Raw genomic sequence first — 21,953 nt, forward strand, 5'->3', positions numbered from 1 at the left:
TAAGTACTTTTGGGGGAGCTTTTGGAGGGCCAAAAAGCACTTTCTGGCTCTCCAAAAGTACTTTTAGCTAAAAAATGGTGTTTGGTAAATTTTCTGAAAAGCTGTTTCAGCTTTTGCGGGAAGCTGAAAACAGCTTTTGGGGGAAAGCTCCAATTTGGAGCTTTCCGAAAATGCTGTTTTCAGCTTTTTTGGAAAGCTGTATTTTTGACCAAAATACCCCCATTTAAAAAAAAAAATTTCCTCCCAAAAACCTCTCTCTCACATTCTCACGGTCTCTTCCTCTCCCACCCAACCCCATTCCCTCTCCCCCGCCGCCGCACCCTCTCCCTCTGCCCCGCCGTCGCACCCCCTCCCTCTCCCCCGCCCCCATGGTGGGGAGGTGCCGAAGAAGAGGAAGACAGGTAGTCTTCCCCTTCCCGCGGCCGCCGCCGGCGATGATATTCCCGTCACGGAAAGGGACGGTGCCGAAGAAGAAGGAGGTCCCACGGCCCCCCTCCCGCGTCTGCGAGGCCCCGCCGTCGCACCCCCTCCCTCTCCCCCGCCCCCATGGTGGGGAGGTGCCGAAGAAGAGGAAGACAGGTGGTCTTCCCCTTCCCGCGGCCGCCGCCGGCGATGATGTCCCCGTCACGGAAAGGGACGGTGCCGAAGAAGAAGGAGGTCCCACGGCCCCCCTCCCGCGTCTGCGAGGCCCCGCCGTCGCACCCCCTCCCTCTCCCCCTTCCTGCGGCTGCCGGCGGTCACGACCCGCCCCCCTCTCGCGTCCGCCACGGCCCGGCCCGGCGCTGTCGGCCTCGCGGGAGAGCACTTCCCAGGGGGCCCGCCGTGGCCGCCGCCGGCCACGACCCGGCCCCCTCCCGCGGCCGCCGCCGGCCCCGGCCCGGCCCCCTCCCGCGGCCGCGGCGGCCTGGCCCCCTTTCGGCGCCGCCGGCCGCGCGGGAGGAGAAGAAAGGAGAACGGGGGAGAGGAAGGAAGGAGAAGAAGAGAAGAAAAAAAAAAAGAAAAGGAAAAAGAAAAGAAAAGAAAAGAAAATTTAAAAAATAAAATAAATAAATAAATAAATATTTATATAAATGAATGAATGAATAAATAAGATAATAAATAAATATATTTCAACATTATTAATTATTTACATTAATAATTATAATATTTTATACCTTTATTATTGTATTATACTATAAATATTATATTATATTACATTACATTATAATACATTAATATGTTATTTTAAATAATTTAATATTATATTATATTATGAGAAATTAATTTATACTAATAATTATAATATTTTATGTCTTTATTATTGTATTATACTATAAATATAATATATATTACATTATATCATAATACATTAATATGTTATGTTAAATAATTTAATATTATGTTATATTACTAAATATTAATTTACTCTAATAATTATATTACTATTATGCTATATTATAATAATATTATTTTATATTACAAAAATATTATACTATATCGTATATTTATGTATTAATATATGTTATGTTTTATTATATTCTGTTGTATAATACTATGCAATGTCCTTTATGGTAATTTTGTCATACAAAAGTACTTTCCCAGTTTGTTTACCAAACACAAAACAAAGTACCACAGCACTTTACGAATGTAGTTACCAAATAGCAAACAGCTTTTTATAACAGCTCTACTTCAGACAGCTCTATTTCCAACAGCTCTACTGCCAACAGCTCTTCCAAATAGGGCCTTAGTAGCCTCAGCTGCAATTACGTTGGAGTCCGAATCTAGTCCGAGGTGGAGCTCTTGGTGGAGGACGCTGCTTTTCGACTCTACAATGCTTTACTCTCCCTCTCTCGCTCTTTTTTTTTGTTTGGGTTGGTGCTCGCGCGCGTAAAAAGCACCCTCTTTTCTCGACCGCCCCGGTCCATGAGTTGGCGTAATTTTTCCATCAAAAAAATAGAAGAGTTGGCGTAATTTGTCCGGTCGAGCGAGAGCGCCCATAAACCCAAGAAACCCAAGCCCTAGCATGGCATCCGCTACCGCAGGAGAAGGGATTCGAGTTTTCCCGTGGGGTTGGAAGATGGTTCTGGGCTACGCCGCCATCCGGCAGCTCTCCCAGTTCTTTGCCGCCGTCGTCTTCTTCCACGCCTCCGAGTACGCCCTCGCCATCTTCTTCCACGGCCGCTCCAACGTTTCTCTTAGCTGTACGCCTCATCTCTCGCCCTCTCTTCATCTCGTTCCTCTCTGTCTCAGATTATAGAGCTACGTGGTTATATGCATAATGCTATGCAAGAATATCGGGTCATTCGATATTTTTTTTCATCCAAAGATTTGCGATGCCTAACATTATGTTTTTTTTCTTTTTTTCTTTTTCCTCTAAAAATTGCTAGCGAGAGTGAGAATGAAAGAGATTCTATGAAAGGGGAGTCTTTTCCACGTATTTTGCCTTTAACGACTGCATTGGAAAAAAAAGGTGGTTCCTTGTCATCAAATTTAAAAGGAATAAGTCAATAATTAATCAGATATAGTTATGCATGGGGGATCTTTTTGTTAATTTTATCTTCTACAGAAGTCTGGAAGATTTTTCAAGTTGATGCTTTTCTGTAGCCACTGCATCTTTTTTTATATGGTGTTATATGCATGGAGAGATTCCTCCTGATTTCAGCAAATGGTCGATTCATGATTCTAGTTGGTTGTTATGTTGAGTAAAATCCCAAGGCCTTAAGGCTGTGAATATCTTGTCAATCGGCCAACCTATGGTCTAATACCACTCAAGCCAGAGGAAGGAAATAGTTTGGACATTGGAATTTGTGGGTGCTGAATTACTTTTGGTTGGAGGGACTTATCATAACCAATTGTAGATGCAGGGTGGTGAGTATGCCAAGACTCGAAGTGCCTTTGAACCTCATATAGTCATTGGTTGGTTCAAACCAAGCACGAGTGCATATTTTATTGGAAGATTTTAGCACCCCTCACATCCAAGACCCCATGGCATGGCTTATAATTTCAGTATGGGCCAAAATAATGGCAGGGCGATGTTCATTGATGGTAAATCATGATTTTGCGAAGGATTTGTTTAGATACCCGAACAAATTATCCCTTGGCATTTTCTTCTCAAGCATGATAGGTGGTAGAATATGGGCAAGATGATAGAGATATTGAGTGATTGAAGGAGCACATGGCTTCCACTATTCCTATATTTCAGAGATACGGTAAATCACCTATTTGGCACGAATTAGTTGGCCTGATTTTAGGAATTGGGGCTGCTTAAAGCTTCCCATGATTCTTTTTGTTCTTTGACTAGATGCCCTCCTCTATTTGAATCCTTCCTGCATAGCTAGATTATGTGCAGGTAACCAAGTCCGGCAAAATACTGTGATTTTATATGAACATTTTTTTTAAAAAAATTACATGTTCCAAAATGGTGTGAGAAAATAAGTTATCATTTATGGTATATCTATCTTGCCTATTTTTTAAATGAATGCATTATTTTATCATTAGATTATCGAAGTTTAACTTGTCATCTTGGCTGCTGTTAATTCAAAGTACAAACGAAATTGACAATTAAAAAGTAAGAGAAATTCAAAAGCCTGGACATTTCAACTTTCATGTACGTGACAAAATACATGTTGATTTAAATCATTGGCAATTGCTTTTACCTAAAAGTGACCTAGTAGAACTTGGTAGAACATGTAGTAAATAAGTCAATATAAACTATAGGAGGAACAAAGAAAGGTCCTCTCTTTTTTTTCGATAAATGAGAAATGCATCTCATTGATTTTTGAAAAACAAAAGCCTTTTTTATTCAGTTCTATAGTTTCTTAAGGCACTGAAAGTTGAAGATAGAGAAATTTAGTATATATCTCTTATATTTGATCAACATGTTGCATTTAAAGGAGGAGATAGGGAAGTACCCTTCATGCCTGCTTATATATAATTTCTATATGTGCTATTTGAGATCAACATGAATTGTCATAAATTTCTTCCTGTTGGAACGTTGATTAGTAACCAAGGTGTTTATTATGCAGCGCTTCTGATTAGCAAACAGTATATCATTGCAATGAGTTGTGCTTTGCTGGAATACATGATGGAGATTATCCTCTTTCCAGAGTTGAAAGAATATATGTGGATCAGCAACTTTGGTCTTGTAATGGTAATAGTTGGGGAGTTCATACGTAAAGGTGCTGTGCTAATGGCTCGCCATGCCTTTACACACCACATCAGAACTTATCATGAAGACAACCATGAGTTGATTACTCATGGCATTTATCGGTAATTGATTATTGATGTTCCATACTATAATCGACAAGCTTGTTATAATCATAAAAGGCTTGTACTTGATATGATTAGATCATACTTTTAAATACCCTATCTGAATTGACTACATGTGTAATATAGAGGGTCTATTAAACCGTTAATCACTGTGTCCTATAACATTCTCAACATGTTTGTGACTATCCTTGTTGGAATAACTTTTATTGAAAATTTATTTCTCTGTTGTGATCATATCTTCATTCTGTAAAAAAAAAGGTTGTAGATGTAGTATTTTGATTAATTATTCTTGCTTGACTTTAGGCCACTTGATGGCACTAAATGTAGTTAATTTTCTAGATTGCTGTTGCTGGAATTGGAAACAAAAACATCATAGTAAATTTGATGGATAAACTATTTTATATTGAAAGAGGGATGTCAAGTTTTAATCTCAGTAGAAGCTTTAATTATGTCGGCATGAATCGAAAAGCTTCGAAATAGTTACCATTTTTTCTTGCAATTCTTCTTGTATGTCATGCTTCCAATCAAACTTCTTGATCAAGGAATTGCAAAGTGGCGCCCACAACTTCTTTCCCTTCCCAAAGTGTGGACATTGCAGGCTTTAAGAATAATCAGGAACAAAGAAGAACCTTAAACCTTTTTCCCCTGTTGGTGGAAGGCGTTTGTTTGAACTGTACTTGTTCACGTTTATCTTCTGCAGTCTGAAACTGCAAACGTTACAACCGTCCATATAGAAGGTTGTAGTTTAGGAGGGAAAAGTAATAGTTTATTAGAGCAACAAACTTAAATTAGCTTCAATGCATCATTTTCTTGCCATCATGATGTTATTTCCTTGTAGACAATCATGTAGAAAACAAAGGATTCGATTTGGATTCTGCCGTAGTTTTGTACATGTTTTCTTTTTTTTTCCAGAAACACATACTTCAATTGTTGTTTAGAGAATCTAGAGTCCACCTGTGTTCTCAAATGTTTGGATGTCAGGTCACCGTCTCTACGAGATACCTCTTGTGCTGGCTGGAAGTTGCTCCAAGTAGCGAAAAGGGGGGATTAGGAAGCCATCATTCTCCCAGTCCCAATTTTCAGCATACTAGAATCTGTTTATACAGTGATTTTCAGTATTCTGAATATATTGGAATTGCAGGATCTGTGAACTCTTATGATCCTTCCAATTCCTTCAAACCTTCCCACTCATGTAAAGAGATATGACAGGGATAAGCTGGTTGGCCATCCAGGCAGGCCCTAAGTATTTATTGATTGCAATTCAGAAGTTTGTATCACCAAATAAGATTGCTAACTTTTGCAACATTTTAAACTAAACAGTTTCATCCGCCACCCGGGGTATTGTGGCTTTTTCATCTGGGCAACTGGAACCGAAGTCATGCTTTGCAATCCCGCATGCGTAATTGCTTTTGCAGTTGTCACTTGGCAATTCTTCTCTACTCGGATACAGTATCCATTTGGACAAGTATAACGTTTGAAGTCTGATTACTTCATTTGTTGGTTCATTTTGATGGGTGATATGTGTCCCAAATATTTGCCAGTAAGGTTTGAGCTAAAGGTCAACCTTGATGGTGTTGGATATGCTTATCGGCACAAATAATTGAAATAAAGTTTGATTGCTAGTTAGGGTTGCTATTATAGAAAGTTGCCAATCCTTCAATCAGGAACAGATATGAGGAGTTCTTCTTGAGGCAGTTTTTTGGTTCCCGCTATGACGAATATGTTCAGCAAGTTCCATCTGGTCTCCCTTTTGTAAGATGAAGGCCTGCAAAACTGTGAGTAATTTTGAAAGCTTGCATGTATTTTGATAGACCTATTGATTCTGAAGCTGCTGCCTTCCTCTGGATACCTCTTTTCTGGACTATTTCATTGCTAGCCTTGCTTGCATGTTTTCCTGAGTGCAGCAAATGCATGATGAAACTTAGCAGCAATTCATGAATTGATTGTTGTGCTGCAAACTATGAATGCAGGTTGGCTTGCTTTCAAAACAGAAATATCTTTTGGCACCCCAATTATATTTGACCGGTGGTCGGGAGTGTAAGAACATCGGCAAGGCGAGCACAGATCAAATTCGGTAACGAAGATTTCCCAACATACATTAATTTTGGATAAAAAACAGTCACTCATTGGAGAATAGATGAAAAGAACTCCAGCATCCTGTTATTATTTCCTCAACCAGATCAGGAAGCTTCTACTGTGGAGGCAGAGCTAGAAAGGCATTCAGAGTTCATGCCAGTGTTGCCTACGCCTGGAGTTGGATTCTTAAAATTTGATACTTGTATCAGTGCTTATTATTTCTGTCTCTTCTGTTTTTTTTTTTGCTGCAAGCTAAAGCATGGTAGCATTGATGTTGTATTATGTTTTACAATTTTTACCACATAGAAGAAGAGTACACTCAACTGGTGGGAAAATATTCCATTAAGAAAAGTAGAAAACCTTTCTTTGATACCAAGGCTTATAATTGGAATAACCCTTCAAATAGCTTTGATTAGTGGATTATGGTTTGTAGCTTCTAGTAATGATTTATGGTTCTTGAACATCATGTTATTTTGTCTTTTTCTTTTTGGGAAGAACATCATATTATTGATTGCTCTTTATTGGCTTCATCAGGTCAGGTCATCTTAAACTACTACATCAACATCATCATTTACGGAATTTGAACCGGATGCCATCCTTTAAATTGTTCTTTTTTGTGGTGGGGGGATCCCCTTCCTTCCATGATTGTATGTTTAATAGAATGAAGCCAGATGATATATGAGATTAAGCTGGCTCTATATTGGCAACAAATCTTAGTACAGACAAACATTGTGTCTTGTCTTGATCCTAGATTTCTTCATGAATTCATGGAAAATATGGTGTCCAATGTGATGCTTTTTGGTATGCTTTCTCCTTGGAGTTGGTAGTATCCTCATCAAAGTCAGGCACGGCTCCATTTTGCTCATCTTAAACAGCGACGAGCCTTCCCTACTAATTGTGTCGGTCCCACCACTGAGGTAGTGTCCCTTAGGCCACGTCGGCAGTCCACATCAACTACATTGGTAGAGTACAAAGGTCACGGGGCACGGGGCACGGGGCATGGACAGGGTGGCCCACATCATGCACCATTAATTACACGACAAAAAATATCTGGAAAGAAAGTTCTTGCATGAGACGGCATAGCATGGCTGCTCTGGAGGGCTAAGCCATTTCTTATGTTATGGTTGATGGCAATAATCTAGTATCTTGCCAAATAATGGTGCAACACGTAAGCTGACAAATCCTAGAGATGAAACTAGGGTCAAGTCCTGGGGTTGCAAACTATGGTTGGGAAGATCAGTTGCTCATGTAAATTATGATCAAACGGAGGAACACGAAACTAGTTTTAAATTACGACATATCATCCTTTCTTTCATTTTCAGATGGGCCCAACCCAACCGACCAGACCTTCTCCGACCCAAACATCTCGTTGTACAGTTAAAAAGGCATGCGTCTAATCTCAAACTTTCGGCAGAGGGTCCACCGTTGATTAGGCCGAGTCCATGATCATACGGTGGACCCATCATTTCAACCGTCCTTGTCGATGGCCCGACTGCCCAAATCCGTCAAATACAAGAAGCTGGGAGCTGCTAGAACTGACCCTTCGATAGTGATCGAACGATCCTGATTATTCGTAGAAGCGCATGGTTACGATTTGCGGTGCAATCTTGAGAGATTCCGCAACAAATATCTGGATACCGGAGGCGGTTTCTTCTGCAACGCTCGAGCGGCGAATCCACGGATGCGGAAAAGAGACGCAATTATTTGTCCTGGAATGTGGTACACAGTGAGCTCCACGAGTAGGGCTGTCTCCACCGCTCATTTTGTTCTATCCCAATCCAACCGTACAAACTGCTGGCTCAACGGATGAGGGGCGTCCCCCCCTTCTCCCGCACCAGAAAACCCAGGTAAGCATAACATACAGCGATACCGTTGAAAAATGGACGGTTGAGATCTTCTCCTCCACTGATTTGATGCTTTGTCGTGAACGCCATATCATGAATTAGTTTTCCACTTGAGATTTGACTTGAAAATTGGACTCCTGATAACATGAAACGTATACGGCTCCTCGGTCACAAACTCTGTGGGGTCCACCAGGATGGTTTGCTTGGTAGTTCCGATAGATTAAAAAAAAAATTCAAATACACCGACCTATAGGACGCCAGGGCCCAGAAAGCACCCTCTGACGGAATGTGGGCCGGATAGGGTCTTTTGAAGGGTTGATCGTACCGAGACCAAGTGTGTAGAACGCTGCTAGCAGTAAGCCAGTAAGGAACACTCGGTCCTTTTAACACCCGAAACTAAACCCAAACTAGCGAGCGTTGTACCAAGAGAGGCCCCAAGAAATGGTTCATCCGTGGTGTTTCGTCTGAACGGTGCGCGAAATTGTAACCGATTTAAAGTGTGGTGGCGAGCGCCTCGAATACGCCTGTTGGCGGCCTGGTAGAACCATCGCTCGCTCTCTCGTTCCCGATAAATTGTCCAGCGGAGCTCCGATAGAGATTTTGTTCTCCTTTTCTCGTTCCCTGTTCGTCTTCCTCAGTGTCTCGGCGGCCGGGCGGAGAGAGAGAGAGAGAGAGGAGACTGCTGGGAGCTAGGGTTAGGGTTGCTGGTTATGGGATTTGAGCGATGGCGGCGGGGAAGCCATCGGTGAAGCTCTGCAAGGGCATCAACGGCCTCGACAAGGTCTTGCTGAGGGAGGCCAGGGGGAGTTCGGCCGAGGTCTGGTTTCTCCCACTCCCTTCTCTCGAATCTTTCTTCAGAATTCTTATTTCTTTGATTGAGCTTATCCCTTTCTTGGATTCGAGTTGGGAGACATGTCTTGGATAAAGAATTTGGATTCTAGAACGTTTCTTGGAGTTTTGTGGCGGTAGAACTCGATCTGTTCCGGTTTTGCTGGATCTGATGTCTTTTTAGCCGTTTTTGATAGGTCAATTCGTTAATTCTTCTGATTATTTGATAAATCCGTGGATTTCTGCGTTAGCCTATGTGTCTTCTTGCTGCCAGCCGTTGGTTATGGCATGTCAAAAAAACCCATCTGATTCCATTATCTTGATCTTGTGTACAAATAGTTGATGGAGAATACCATGCGGGCGGTTGATCTTTATGAGTTTGTAAAAAAGAAAATAATCTTGATGAAAGTGCCGCGTTGGGTTCTTTTATTCTTTAATATATGGTGAACCTGAAGGTACATATATATAATTTAATGAGTGAGTTAATCTGTCACTGGAATGCCTAGAAAGTGGAGAAGAGTTTGTCAGGCTGTCTTTCTTGAAATCCTTTTGTCTGAACTATTTTTAGACCTTTTGGTTCCTGTTTTCCTTATCTGGTTGCTGGCAACTGTTCTGGCTGCGGCTGCTGCTGTGTTTTGATGCGTTGGTTCTTGGGATAGCTGCTGCTGTTGCTGGGGTTGGAAATGGACAGTTTATAGAATCCAGCCCAAGAATCATAACTGTTTTTTGATAGACACATTTTTTTTCTTTGGCTAGATGCTGCTTTTCTTTTCTAGTGGTGTATATGGTTTTGAGGCCTTTTTCGCTTCTCTCTGACTAAATCTTTTTTTTTTAAAAAAAAAATTGTTGAGTGGAATTCCCTGCTAGCAATAGGAAAACAGGATTGCTAAAGGTTCATGAGATACAGGACTTGGCATGTCACACGTCTTGTGCCCTGGCTTTGTCTTGGACATTGCTCAAGTTGGCTTTGTTTCCCTTGTCCTCTGCAGTTGTCTTAGATTGGGTGATACCTCTCAGTTCTTCTTTAATCATGGCTTTCTTTAGTCTCATGACGAGGTAGAAAGAATGGCAATATTTAGTTCATGCTTCTTATGTCTGGTGAAAGTCTGGAACTTTATCTGGTCTTCACTAATTTTAGTCATTGTGTCCTGTAAATGCACATGTTTTGGCATAGCAACTGTCTTCTGGTATTGTTGTTTAAGTACCATCGACCGTGTCCATGCACTTGGCTTAGTGAAGGTGCACTGCTGAATTGCAGTATTAACCCCTTGAGATGCTTTAGCTGAAATTCTTATCAAGCTTGACATTTGACTATGACATTATTTTTTTCTATAAGATACCTTATTATTATTAGGCTCATGGACATAAGCTTGGTCACTTGTGAGAGATCTAGTTCAGTTGTGATGACCCATCTATTTTGTTTTGCTTTGCAAGTGTTTGGTTTCCTTTTATGTTTTTTTTCCTTTTATTGAAGTTGCTGCAACTTTTATGAGTGCCTAGATTATCATTTCGAAAGTAGTACTACTTTTCCTTGGGTAGTTTCCATATTTAGATCCCTTTTGAAACTTTTATGCCTATTTGTTTTTTTGTGCTATACATATATATCCTACAAATATTTGCGTAATTGATAGGTATGACATAGGGAAGTCATGTCGGACCTCAAAAGTATGATTTTTATCATAGGTTTTATACTGAGCGCCTTTTATCCTGATAACATTTCAGTATTTACAAAAGCATATAGTATTTCTGAGCTAACTTGTTATTGTTGTTAAATTCTGATTATTATTCTTAGTTTCAAAATAGAGTTGCTTTCTGATGAAGTACTCTTAATCAGGGATTACAGATTTAACAAATGTTGGTACAGGAGAAATCTTCAGAACTCCAAAGGTTGCAAGATGCCATAGCTAGGACTAGATGCATTTGCTATAGAAACATTATTGCTTTTAATTGGCTTGAGGTGACCATCTTAAGACTTTTATCAGAAAATTCTGAGAGAAGGCAGATGAGGGAAGGTTAGGGATGGGTGAATAGGTTAAGTATGTTCTTAATGGTTCTAAGTTGTTCCAACCATTTGGCGCTTCAACTAGTCACATCATCGGACAATTGGGACAGATTCATTTTTTTAAGGGCGTTTCTTTTCTGTCCTTTTCTTTTGTAGACTCGTGGTTTTGGAATGCAAATTCTGCGCAACTTTATTGACAATGTTATTTGTTATTATTTTCCATGATTTGAGAGTTCCTAGTTAAAATGTCAAAGAGCATGCTATCATTTGCTAGTAGGTTGCGTCCAAGCAAGCGTACAACAGATGACCAGTCTCTAGAGAAAATACTCCTTCAAATTTAGCACTATCTATTATTATTATGACTGCAGTATATGGCTGAAAAATTTTAAAAGGTCAGAGCAACCTATTGTCTAATATTGGATTGAATCTGAGAAATCATACTCCACGTGGATAATGTTAAGCATGTAAATTTCATTGTTCAATAGACTTGGTCAAATTTCACCGAACTCTGGCCTAGTAATATGTTCCATACAAGAAATCATATCTCTTCCATGTGATATTTAATCCACATAAAAGTACTTCATGTGTTTAAATGTCTAAAATCTGTATGATCTTTATTTTTAATATCACTAATTTTCATAATTTAAATCCTCAAAGAATGTTAATATCTTACTATGCAAGTGCTATTTAATTATAGGTTATTACGATACAAGAAATTATAACAATCTTCCATAGATTTGTTCTACTATAGATTGGACAAACTGGATATGTTGCGAAATAAAGGCCCTCTGCTATTTATTTACTTTTGCTGCTATAGATGCATAAACAATTGTGTTTTATACTTGCCATGATAATATTGGATGTTTCGCCTTGCTACCATCCCTGCTACCTATGATGCAATAAACTAAGGTGAAGCTAACTACAATCATGATGCCTCTAACATTCCCTTCTTTCCTGAGGATACCCCTTATGATTTTTTGTGCTTCAAATATTACTTTATGATTCGAGAACCCATCACCATAACAATTTGAGTTGGCTCCGGTGTTACTACTGGATTTGGTAATCCTTTCTTGCAACCTCCATCCCGTCTGGCTTGTTCTAAGACCCTTTGAAATAATTCAAGCATTCCCCTATACTCGAGCCTCCTCAAAAAAGCTTTGTTGCACGTGCCCAAACTATTTCTTAACTGCTGCAACCTCCTTCTCTCCTCTAATATATTCGTCCTCTTCCTAGTTTTACCATGCATACTCATTATGTTCTCTTAGACCCTCAATATTACCAACATCTTTTTTTATCCCATAAAAGTTGGGCTTTATTATCGTTGTCAGATCCTTCTTTACTAAGTCTTCCTTTAAGTTGCCAAGGAAGGCTTCGATCACATGACATTCCTTGAAGTGTCTCTCCTCTTTATCTGCCTGCCTCTAATTTTACTAGAAATGCTTATATATATGTATATATCTCCATTTTTTTAATCTCAAAACTGATAACTGACTCATAGTATCCTCATTTCCATTTTCGTTTCCAAGTAGCTTTCCATATTTTGTTTTTGCTCAACACTTACAACTGATTCATAAGCCTTTATTTTCGGATCCGTTCCTTCTTAATTACAATTGAGCATTTAACCTTGTTCTATTGTCAGGACTTTATCAATTTGCAGATTGCATAACAGCACATCTTATTGAATTTTAGTGGTAATTTCATTTATGGTTTGTGTAAAGAGGTCATGTCTTAGTGCTGATCCTTCTGGCACAGGCCAACCACATCTTAGAGATCACTTGGCCCAACAAAACTACACTTAGTGCTTTTGATTTCCTTGGTATTTTGTGTCCACAAATATTTTGATGTGTAATGTCTGCATGTCTGTATTTCTTAACACTGATCATACTATCTCTATTGGGGGTTTATTTTGTGAGTTCATGTTAATAAAGAATGGCAAGAAGCAGATCTCAAATATTTCATTGATCGATGGGATCACGTTTATCCATCAAATAATCTCTCTTCAATCAATCATGTGTATTGAATATGTGAATTTCTTGCATATAGAGATGAAAGAATTTGGAAAGATTGAATATACGAGTCGTTATGAATTTGTTTCATATGCATAGTTAATCTTAATCTTATTTTATTATGTACCACGTTAACATACCCATGTTTTTGGTAATGTGCATGCTTCTTGAATGAATTAGTTGGAACATGTTTTAATGGTTTAGAGCTTACATTTACGTGAAAAAGCCCTTGAAATGTGAATATTTATATCCCATAATTTGGTGCTTTATACCTAGCAGTTACTCTGTTGTTGTGCTGCCTATGGTGATATTCTTTTAAATGGAGGCATACTGTGCTTGCTGGTCTCTACCCTGCTTCCATTTGCCTTGTTGAGTATTTTTGACAACTTGGATAACCCCTCTCTGTCATTCTTTTTTCGCTCAAATTTTTCAACTACAGGTTTCTTATTTATGACTAAAGTTGCTTGCATGATTTAGGATATCTGCTCCATGCCATGTCTTTTTTGCTCTATGCTGAAATTTCTTAACTAAGGATTACTTGTTTATATCTAAAGTTACTTGCATGATTTAGATTAATATCAACTTCCTGATAAAATGGAAACTAAAAAGATGCTTATGTTGTTGTTGCGGCTGCAGTAGCCACTCTGATATTGTGTTTATATCCATTCGTCTTTTGGCAGGTGTATTTGTATGGAGGTCAAGTAACATCTTGGAAAAATATCCATGGTGAGGAGATGCTTTTTGTCAGCAGCAAGGTACCAACATTGGTTCTTTTTTTTTTGCCGAGGATTACAAAATAGGTGCATGAAAGTTCTACAAGATGACATATATTCAAATGATCCTTGTTATTTATTGTATCATCAGGAACCTCCATATTTGAATACTATTGCTAATTTGCTATAATAATATAATGCTAGTTGTTACCAGAAAAATAATATAATACTAGTGAAATACTTATGTTTTATTTAGAGGGAGTACATGAGCAGGAAATATGAAAAGATAATGGATGGGTGCTGATGAAAACCCACTGGATACCAGGTCATTCTGTAGACCTTAGGCAGGCTGTCTGAATGCATCCCTACTAGAACCCTTGGTTTGTACTTGAGGTTTTGGGAATTAACCCCCCATCTAGCAGATGTTCATTGCTATCATGCTGCCTAATTGGATGCCTGGGATGACTATGCCTGTTTTAAATACATTCTACTCGAACATTTATTAATTAAGCACTCCTGCTTGCCATCACTTCCTAGCTTCACCACTTGCTGCTTTGGTGCCATCCAAGAGCTGTTTCTATGCTCATTCATGCTTTGTGCAACTAAGGATCAGTTTCTCTAGGGATTGTATTGTATTATTTTTGATGTTATATTTAACTTCTACTATGGAGATGTTATCTCAAGTTTGAGTTGGAGGTTAAAAAATAATAACTAATAGATATTTGTCTATTTCATGGTGAATGTAATGGACCTTTTGGAGGGCTATGTTTCATGAGCATGAGGGGTATCTGTATCACTTTCTTCTATTTCTATATCTCCTTCAAGGCTTTAACCATACGCTTTGAAGTCTTTTTCCTTTTACGTAACCAACTGTTCATTTTTTTCTCTTTTGAACCCTACCCTATGCATATTTTGAATATCTTTGTTTTCATTATAGCTTTTTCCTTGTCTTATTTCTCTCTTTTTTTTCTAATTGCATATATCAGTGTGTTGCATCTTTATCTTGAAAAGTTACTCTTATGCCTTCTTTTTATGTCAATACGATACTCCTATTTAGACTCTTTCTCTTTGTGGCCTACAATTGCATGACACCATCATCCTCTTGTTTGAAGGGTTTGGCCATGAAACAAGAAGGAAAATTCCTCATTGCTTAAACTGCTGTTCAAATGTTTTGTACCCTTCCCAAGGCTTTTTTATGTTTCATTAGCTAATTTGCGGTCATCATGTGAACAAAGTGCATGATTTCATTTTATTTACAGTACCTCATTATGAGGCTAATTAGTTATGGTCATTGGAGTCAGAGATAGATGTAACATCTGTCTCTTAATGTCGGTTTGATGTTGTCCCTTCTTTAGATTGAATTAAGTTCAACATAAGGGTTTCTTCACACAGCATGTGCTTAGGTAGATATACATCAGGGGAGCTGCCCGTCTTATATTTAATGGTTTTGCTAATTCAGACATTTATCTTGCTCTTGATCATCTGATATACATGTCTAACTTCCCCCTTTTTATTATTTATAGGCTTTTTTCAAGCCTCCAAAGGCAATACGTGGGGGCATCCCAATATGCTTTCCTCAAGTATGACTATTTCTTATTATGTATTTATGATCCAATTACACTTCATTTGTACTTTAATCGTCATCACCAGCCAAAAAAACATCTGCACATGCAGTTTGGGAACCATGGAATTCTTGAACAGCATGGCTTTGCCAGGAACAGGGTTTGGAGGATCGACACTAACCCGCCACCTTTTCCAGCAAACAGTGCCAGTAATACTTTCATTGATTTAATCCTCAAACCATCTGAAGAAGACTTCAAGATCTGGCCTCACAGGTTGCTATATTGCTGATGGACTTCAGATTTGTTTTTTTGTTAATAAATTATACACAAGCTATCAGTATCATGTCTGTCTAATTTTCTTTCTATTAAGTTCTTTACTGCACATTATTTTGCATCATTCTATGCTTCGCTGCACCACTACTGTTGATTTTCTATCATGGCAGTTATGAATTTCGTCTAAGAGTTGCTCTGGCACCTGGAGGAGATTTGATGCTGACATCGCGCATAAGAAACACCAATACCGATGGAAAACCATTCTCATTTACATTTGCATATCACACATACTTTTCTGTCTCTGACATCAGGTTTGTCACTTAAATCTTGCTAACTTTCTTGTATGTTTGTGCCTTGTCTTTTATAAATATGTATTCATAAGGAGTTAAGTAGTTGTATGAACATTCACCATTTTGAGCAATACGGAAATTTGTTGCAGCGGAACAAAAAATAGAGGAAAAGGAATGAAGTGTTCTGGGGCTTTTGGACTTGATATATTTAATGTAAGAATAGAGAGTTATATAACAAACTAGACTGTTTTATTATCTAATCTATTGAAGTCAATAAGTAAGCTTGGATTCAATACTGATATATCTTAAAAAGAAGTAAAATAATATTTAACTACAACTTCAAACTTTAGCTCCTATAACTAATGTCAGCCATCCATTTGAATAAGAGTCCTGACCTTATAGGTAATCATGACTACTCATCCTATATCGAACCTCTAGAATGTTGTATGGTCATTTCCAGGGTCCAAACTCGAACACATGGAATAACATGGGCACCTTTTCTGTCTGGATGGTCATTTACACCCTTCTGTCTCTCAGTTAACTAAAGAGCACTGAACATACGTCTAATTGAGTCCTTGCAGAATCAGGTTTTGGCAGCGTTACTATCATAGAATTCATGCTCATGTTGCAGAGCTCACAGCTGATTTGCAAGTGCATATTCCTTGTGTGCATTCATGGTCTGTTAGTGATGCTTCTCATTAGTAGGCTATCCCAAAGAGGCATGGCTTGGCCTTGTAATCTATCCATGCTGGTGTTCTTGAGTTGAAACCTCCTGATTGTGGATCAGGCTGCTTTCAGGTTCAAGTAAAATAGAGGAAAGATGAGAAAGGGGCATTGACATTAATTGCTTGATTAAATGCTTCCTGGGCACACAACCTGCTAGGGTGGTTTTATGAGATTTTGTTTGAGCTTTTCTAGATCCCATGCATAAGGAACTAGATGTGTTTTGGAAGTCATATGTAAATGGGCATCATCTCTTGCTCTAGTTCTCTCTCTCTATCTCTCTTTTTGTGGGTTTGAAAGAATGAGGTCGCAAGCATTAGAGGCGGTTGTTTGGTATAAAGAAATTATCAGGGCAAAGGAAATTATGAACAAAAATACAGTGGCTATATGAGTTTATGCTTGGGTTTATTCAGTGCCCATTAATTTCTTGTAAATAGATATGAATCATTCTTATTCAGTTCACCATCCATATATAGTCATGAATGTGGATATAGCTAATATATCTGATTGACCTACATTGGTTTCACCCATAATTGGATATTGACATATTTATACTTTAGATAAATTCTGGACATGTATGTTTGCGCGTGCGCACACCTGCGCAGCTGAGTACACCAAAGTTCACCAATCAAATATGAGTGTTGACATGGTCATACATTAGATTTTGGATACAAATACAGTATCTGGGCATACACAGAATAGTCATATGTTTCTGAAGACTAACACCATTAAATCTCTATCATATCTAGTTTGCTAAGCATTTTAATGAGCAAGTCATGCCTCTTTTGCCTCTCCTTATCCTCATTCCAATTTAAATATATAAAAGGATAAATTTGTCTTGCCAACTTTTTGCTAATATTTCTTAGATCAATTAGAAATTGTTTGTTCTTCCAAAAAGATCTTTCACCATAAGTTTATATTATTTCATCCACTTATATGCTTGGTAAATTTGTGCTGCTTGTTTAGAAACAAATAGTAACCAAAATTATAACCACCAAGCCTTGTCTAAATTACTTGGGGTTGTCTTTATGAATCCTCATATAGTCAAGCGTTCCTATTTAGCACTACCTCTAATGTTTGTTTTTTTTTTTAAAAAAAGTTTTGGCAATATGCAGTCTCATGATCCTTTTTTTCCTCGCCCACTTTTTTGGACCTAAATTTCAAGTAGATGTTTCAGTGAAGTGCGGGTAGAAGGATTGGAGACAATGGATTACCTTGACAACTTGAAGGAAAGGGAGCGCTTCACAGAACAAGGAGATGCAATTACATTTGAGTCTGAAGTAAGTAAATCAACATGGTCATATAGGCTGTTATAATTTGCCATTTAATATTATCGCTCTTGTTCAAAAAAGGTGCATAAGATATATTTAAGCACGCCAACCAAGATCGCAATTCTGGATCATGAAAAGAAAAGGACATTTGTTTTGCGAAAAGATGGCCTGCCAGATGCAGGTGAGTTATGATATTAGTATCTCTTTTCCTTTTTTTCCCCTATTATCTTCTATCTTCTTTGAACCTCAGAGGATTCCCATCATATTTACTGCTTGCATGAAGAATGGTAGGGAAATAGAAAATTGAAATCATAATCTTATGATGAAGTCCTTGGTGGCATATCTTTTTCCTCCATGCAGTGGTATGGAATCCTTGGGACAGGAAAGCCAAAGCCCTGGCAGATTTTGGGGATGATGAGTACAAATATATGCTATGCGTGGAGGCCGCATCCATCGAGAAGCCCATCACTCTGAAGCCTGGTGAGGAATGGAAAGGAAGGCTAGAGCTCTCTGCTGTTCCTTCCAGTTACTGTAGCGGGCAGTTGGATCCTCAAAAGGTTCTTCAAGGTTGAGCGGCTGCCTCACTGTGTACATCCTATATAGGTAATTGTTCCATATCCCAGTCGTGGAGTACTTTAAAATTATTGTATTTCAAGACTGGTTCATTGGCAGTCCAACTTCCAGTGCACCAAGTCATAAATTGTCAAGATAACAGAACATTTGACAAGTAAAGGATGCCGTTGACTGTGCCATTAGACCAGCGTTTGAGCAGATCTTTTCATGAACCTGCCTGTATCGATTAGGCTTTTGGATTCTAAACCTTACATGTGGACTCACATGTTTTTGTAACTATCACATTGCTGTATGTACTTCTATAAGTGAATAATGAAATGGCTCCATCAATCATAGAACCAATGTGAAAGGGCAGTTTTAATTTTAACATCAATTTATAGTTGTGGTATTTTGGTTTATTATTTTAAGAGAGTAATTTTGAACGAGGTTAGAAATCTTAGTCGGAGATTCAGTTGAGCTGACTAGATTTTGTTTTAGCAGTTTGGATTTCCATTTTGTTTTAGCAGTTTTCAACCAAAAGCCTGAAAAAAAGAGGTTTAAACTAAAATTAGGAAAATACTAATGTAAAAAACTGCTTTAAAAATCATTAGAGCATATTGTGCTTTTTGAGATCTCTGGGTGCATATATATATTTTTTCATTTCTCAAGAAAACTCTATGTACAGTTTTGATCGTGGTACGCCATATTGTACCGAACCAGGCGGTACAGAGTGCACCGTATCGGTTCGATACTAGTATATAGTACGAAAGGCGTACCGACATTCGGTATATTAAACCAGCTTTATACCATACTATATTGACACAACGATAGTGTGGCATCAATACGAAACTTGATACCGAGACGACGTATCTTAATTTTGATTGTTGAGGCTATAATTATCAAAAAATTTAAAAATATATATAATAAAATGTTGACATATATGTTGTACACTAATTTAGAGTGTAATATATTATTTCACTTGATAAATAATTAAATTAAAAAAAAAGAAAAATGGTTAATTTTATATTTTTTACTGAAAAGTGCAAAACTTTCAGTTTAACTCAAGTAGCTCATGATAGATCTATTAGATTAGTACATAAAGACGGTCTATGATTTCGCCCAACAAGAGTTAGCAAAACCTCTTAGGTTTTGAAACTTGATACCCTATATAGGAGATTTGATCTCAAATCTCATGAATCCAAGCTCAAATCTTGTGAATCTAGCTTCACAAAGCTAAATTACACCACAAGCCCATTCTTCTGCACCCTGCTCCCTCACTCTCTCTCCTCGAAAGTCTCTCGTAATTCCTGAAAAATTTCTAAAAACTTTCCAAGATGCATGTACACACATATATACATATATAGATACAATGTTTCCTTTCCAAGATTATATATTTAATTCTTCTTACTATCTAAAGAAGTAAATAAATGATTGAAAACTTATTATTGCTGGCCGTGTATACATTTAATATCAACCTGCAGGTTATTGCAGCTAAATTAAAAATTTACCTCTATTTAGGATTGCTTCCAAGCGAAATGAGAAGTCTTTGCTTCAGTCTCAGAATATTGGGCTGAAATTTAAAATCATGAATTTGATATTATATTGCGATGTTAAACTCCTGAGCTCCATCCCAAGGTTCTAGTTTAAGTGAAATTGTAAAAATGATTTGTTTATTTTTTTCCTTTTTTTAATTATTTGTTCTTATTCAGCAGATGGTTCTTTTGTTTTTTAATCATTTTTTCCCTTTAATTATATTTGTTATCTGCATATTTGTATATCATGTTGTTTGCAGGCACTCTCCTGTTGCATCTTCTGTATCGATGCCCAGAAGTGAGTTCTAGCTGTTTTCTTGCCCATTCCCGTTCTTTTTCTTTTTCCCATCTTATAGACAATGATGTATCCCGAGGCACGGTTTCTGTGCAATAATAACCAACTGTTTTTCATGGTCCACATATATCAATAAGAAAAGGCATTTCGGCCCAAACCGGAGGGTACATGAATTCAAGCATGACCTGTTGCTTGTTTTTCGTAGCATGTCATGTCATGAATCTTTGTTCTTGAGGATGAGAAAGAGGGGCATGTAAAGGTCTAATGGCCCTTTTTGAATGTATTAATCTTGTTAATGGGGCTCGTTGCCTTCTGCTGTAAAACTTGTTTACTCAGGTTCTGAAATTTATACGGCAGTGAGGATCCTTCTATTAAACCTTTTCATTTTGTCTGGTGGATTATCACAGATATTGTACTATCTTAACTGATTTGGAAAGCACCAAACTTTGTATTGTTAGTCCCATTCAGACAAGTTACGGCCAGAAAGGCTGTCCTTCCAAATTTGCCAGCTGATCGCGCAATTCAAGAACTTAATCAATTCTTTTCACCATGTCTTGAAATCTCTGAATCAGTTGGAAATAAATGCTCATTTTAGAGTTATCAAAACTGTTCGAATCTTTGGCTCTACCAAGTGAATCGAATTGTAATTGTTTGGCTCAAGTTTGTTGTTACATTGATCTGTGAGATTTGCTCTGCCAAGTTAATCGAGTTGGAGCTGCTGCCTGTTTGGCTTATAATGTTGTTAATTGCTCTGTGACAGCTCTACAGATAAAGGCATGATCCAAGAAATTACAACTCAATTGCAAGCAGACCATCACTAGCCAAGGAAGCATTAGCTAAGACTGAAGTCTGCTTTAACACACACACTGAAGGGATCATTTGGTTGTGCAAGGAGTATCTCCCATGGCGCAACGAGTTAACTCCCATTGTTGAACAAACCTCAGTTTAGTTTGCACGGCTCCTAATTAGCTGCTTTCGACGCCGCCTAAGACAGTCTTTCAATTGATCTTGCCTAGTGGTTCGATGCCAGCGCTTCATCTGGCCATGGTCTCTCTCTCTTAGTTTATTGAAATGTTGAAATGACCCTTCGATGCACCTTCCCTTCGCAGCGCGGGCAGCAGCACCATCCGCATTATTCTTTACAAAATCAACCAACATAAAGCCCTAAGATTGCGTACATTAACTTTGCACTTACATGATTACGAACCAAAAACAAGCGAAACCTTATTGGTGGGGTCATTCCCACCTTTTTGGAGGGTCTGTTATAAAACTGTCATTCATGTCACCATGTTTAAATATATGCAATCTAAAGAAAAATATTTATTAAATCATGGTTTTTCTTGGTGCCTTCAAGCTTTTTGTTTCTTTCATATTATTAACAATACTAATTGCTATGACAATGTCAAATGATATGCCACATCATCCAGATTAGTTGGCAAGTTACTTCATGCGTCATCATCCTTTTATATGACAGTTGTGAGGGGTGCAATTAACATTGACAAGCACATTAGTCTATTATGCATTGGGTGGACTTGTATAAGTCGTCAAAATGTATTAGAAGGCCATTCTTAATTTTACAATCTACGCTAAATGCAATTCCAACTCCTACCCATGTAAAGTTGCAAATAGGGTGGGTTGACCCAGGATCTGACCCGCTTAGACCCGATTCGACTCATTTTAGAGGACCTGTGAGGCCGGGTCAGATTCTAAAATTGGATCCATTTCATTTTTCGAGCTG

The 21,953-nt window shown here is 38.3% G+C and overlaps 2 protein-coding genes across 5 annotated transcripts; both read left to right on the forward strand.

Annotated features, from left to right (window-relative positions):
- The first annotated feature begins 1,823 nt into the window (after positions 1 to 1,823).
- On the forward strand, positions 1,824 to 6,729 carry LOC103707074 (putative protein-S-isoprenylcysteine O-methyltransferase). Its single transcript, XM_008791429.6, has 5 exons — positions 1,824 to 2,180; positions 4,005 to 4,248; positions 5,569 to 5,697; positions 5,919 to 6,023; positions 6,219 to 6,729. The coding sequence occupies exons 1-4, from the start codon at positions 2,003 to 2,005 to the stop codon at positions 6,007 to 6,009; spliced, it is 642 nt and encodes a 213-aa protein (XP_008789651.4). The 5' UTR covers positions 1,824 to 2,002; the 3' UTR covers positions 6,010 to 6,023; positions 6,219 to 6,729.
- A 1,709-nt stretch (positions 6,730 to 8,438) lies between these two features.
- Positions 8,439 to 20,591, forward strand: LOC103707075 (putative glucose-6-phosphate 1-epimerase). 4 transcript variants are annotated; one of them, XM_017842789.5, is made up of 9 exons: positions 8,505 to 8,985; positions 13,685 to 13,759; positions 15,241 to 15,297; positions 15,392 to 15,552; positions 15,723 to 15,863; positions 17,734 to 17,845; positions 17,918 to 18,017; positions 18,197 to 18,439; positions 20,181 to 20,591. In XM_017842789.5, exons 1-8 carry the CDS (start codon positions 8,893 to 8,895, stop codon positions 18,406 to 18,408), a joined length of 951 nt encoding a protein of 316 aa, XP_017698278.2. In that variant the 5' UTR covers positions 8,505 to 8,892; the 3' UTR covers positions 18,409 to 18,439; positions 20,181 to 20,591. The 4 variants fall into 4 exon arrangements, with proteins under 4 accessions (XP_008789653.2, XP_017698278.2, XP_088563516.2 ...); XM_088707390.2 differs by having other exon boundaries at positions 17,743 to 17,845; XM_008791431.6 differs by lacking the exon at positions 20,181 to 20,591 and having other exon boundaries at positions 8,439 to 8,985; positions 17,743 to 17,845; positions 18,197 to 18,751.
- The last annotated feature ends 1,362 nt before the right edge of the window (positions 20,592 to 21,953 follow it).

This window comes from Phoenix dactylifera, chromosome 11 (genome assembly GCF_051530095.1).
Source record: "Phoenix dactylifera cultivar Ajwa chromosome 11, Ajwa_hap1_PhDact_Kaust_v1.1, whole genome shotgun sequence".
NCBI lineage: Eukaryota > Viridiplantae > Streptophyta > Magnoliopsida > Arecales > Arecaceae > Phoenix > Phoenix dactylifera.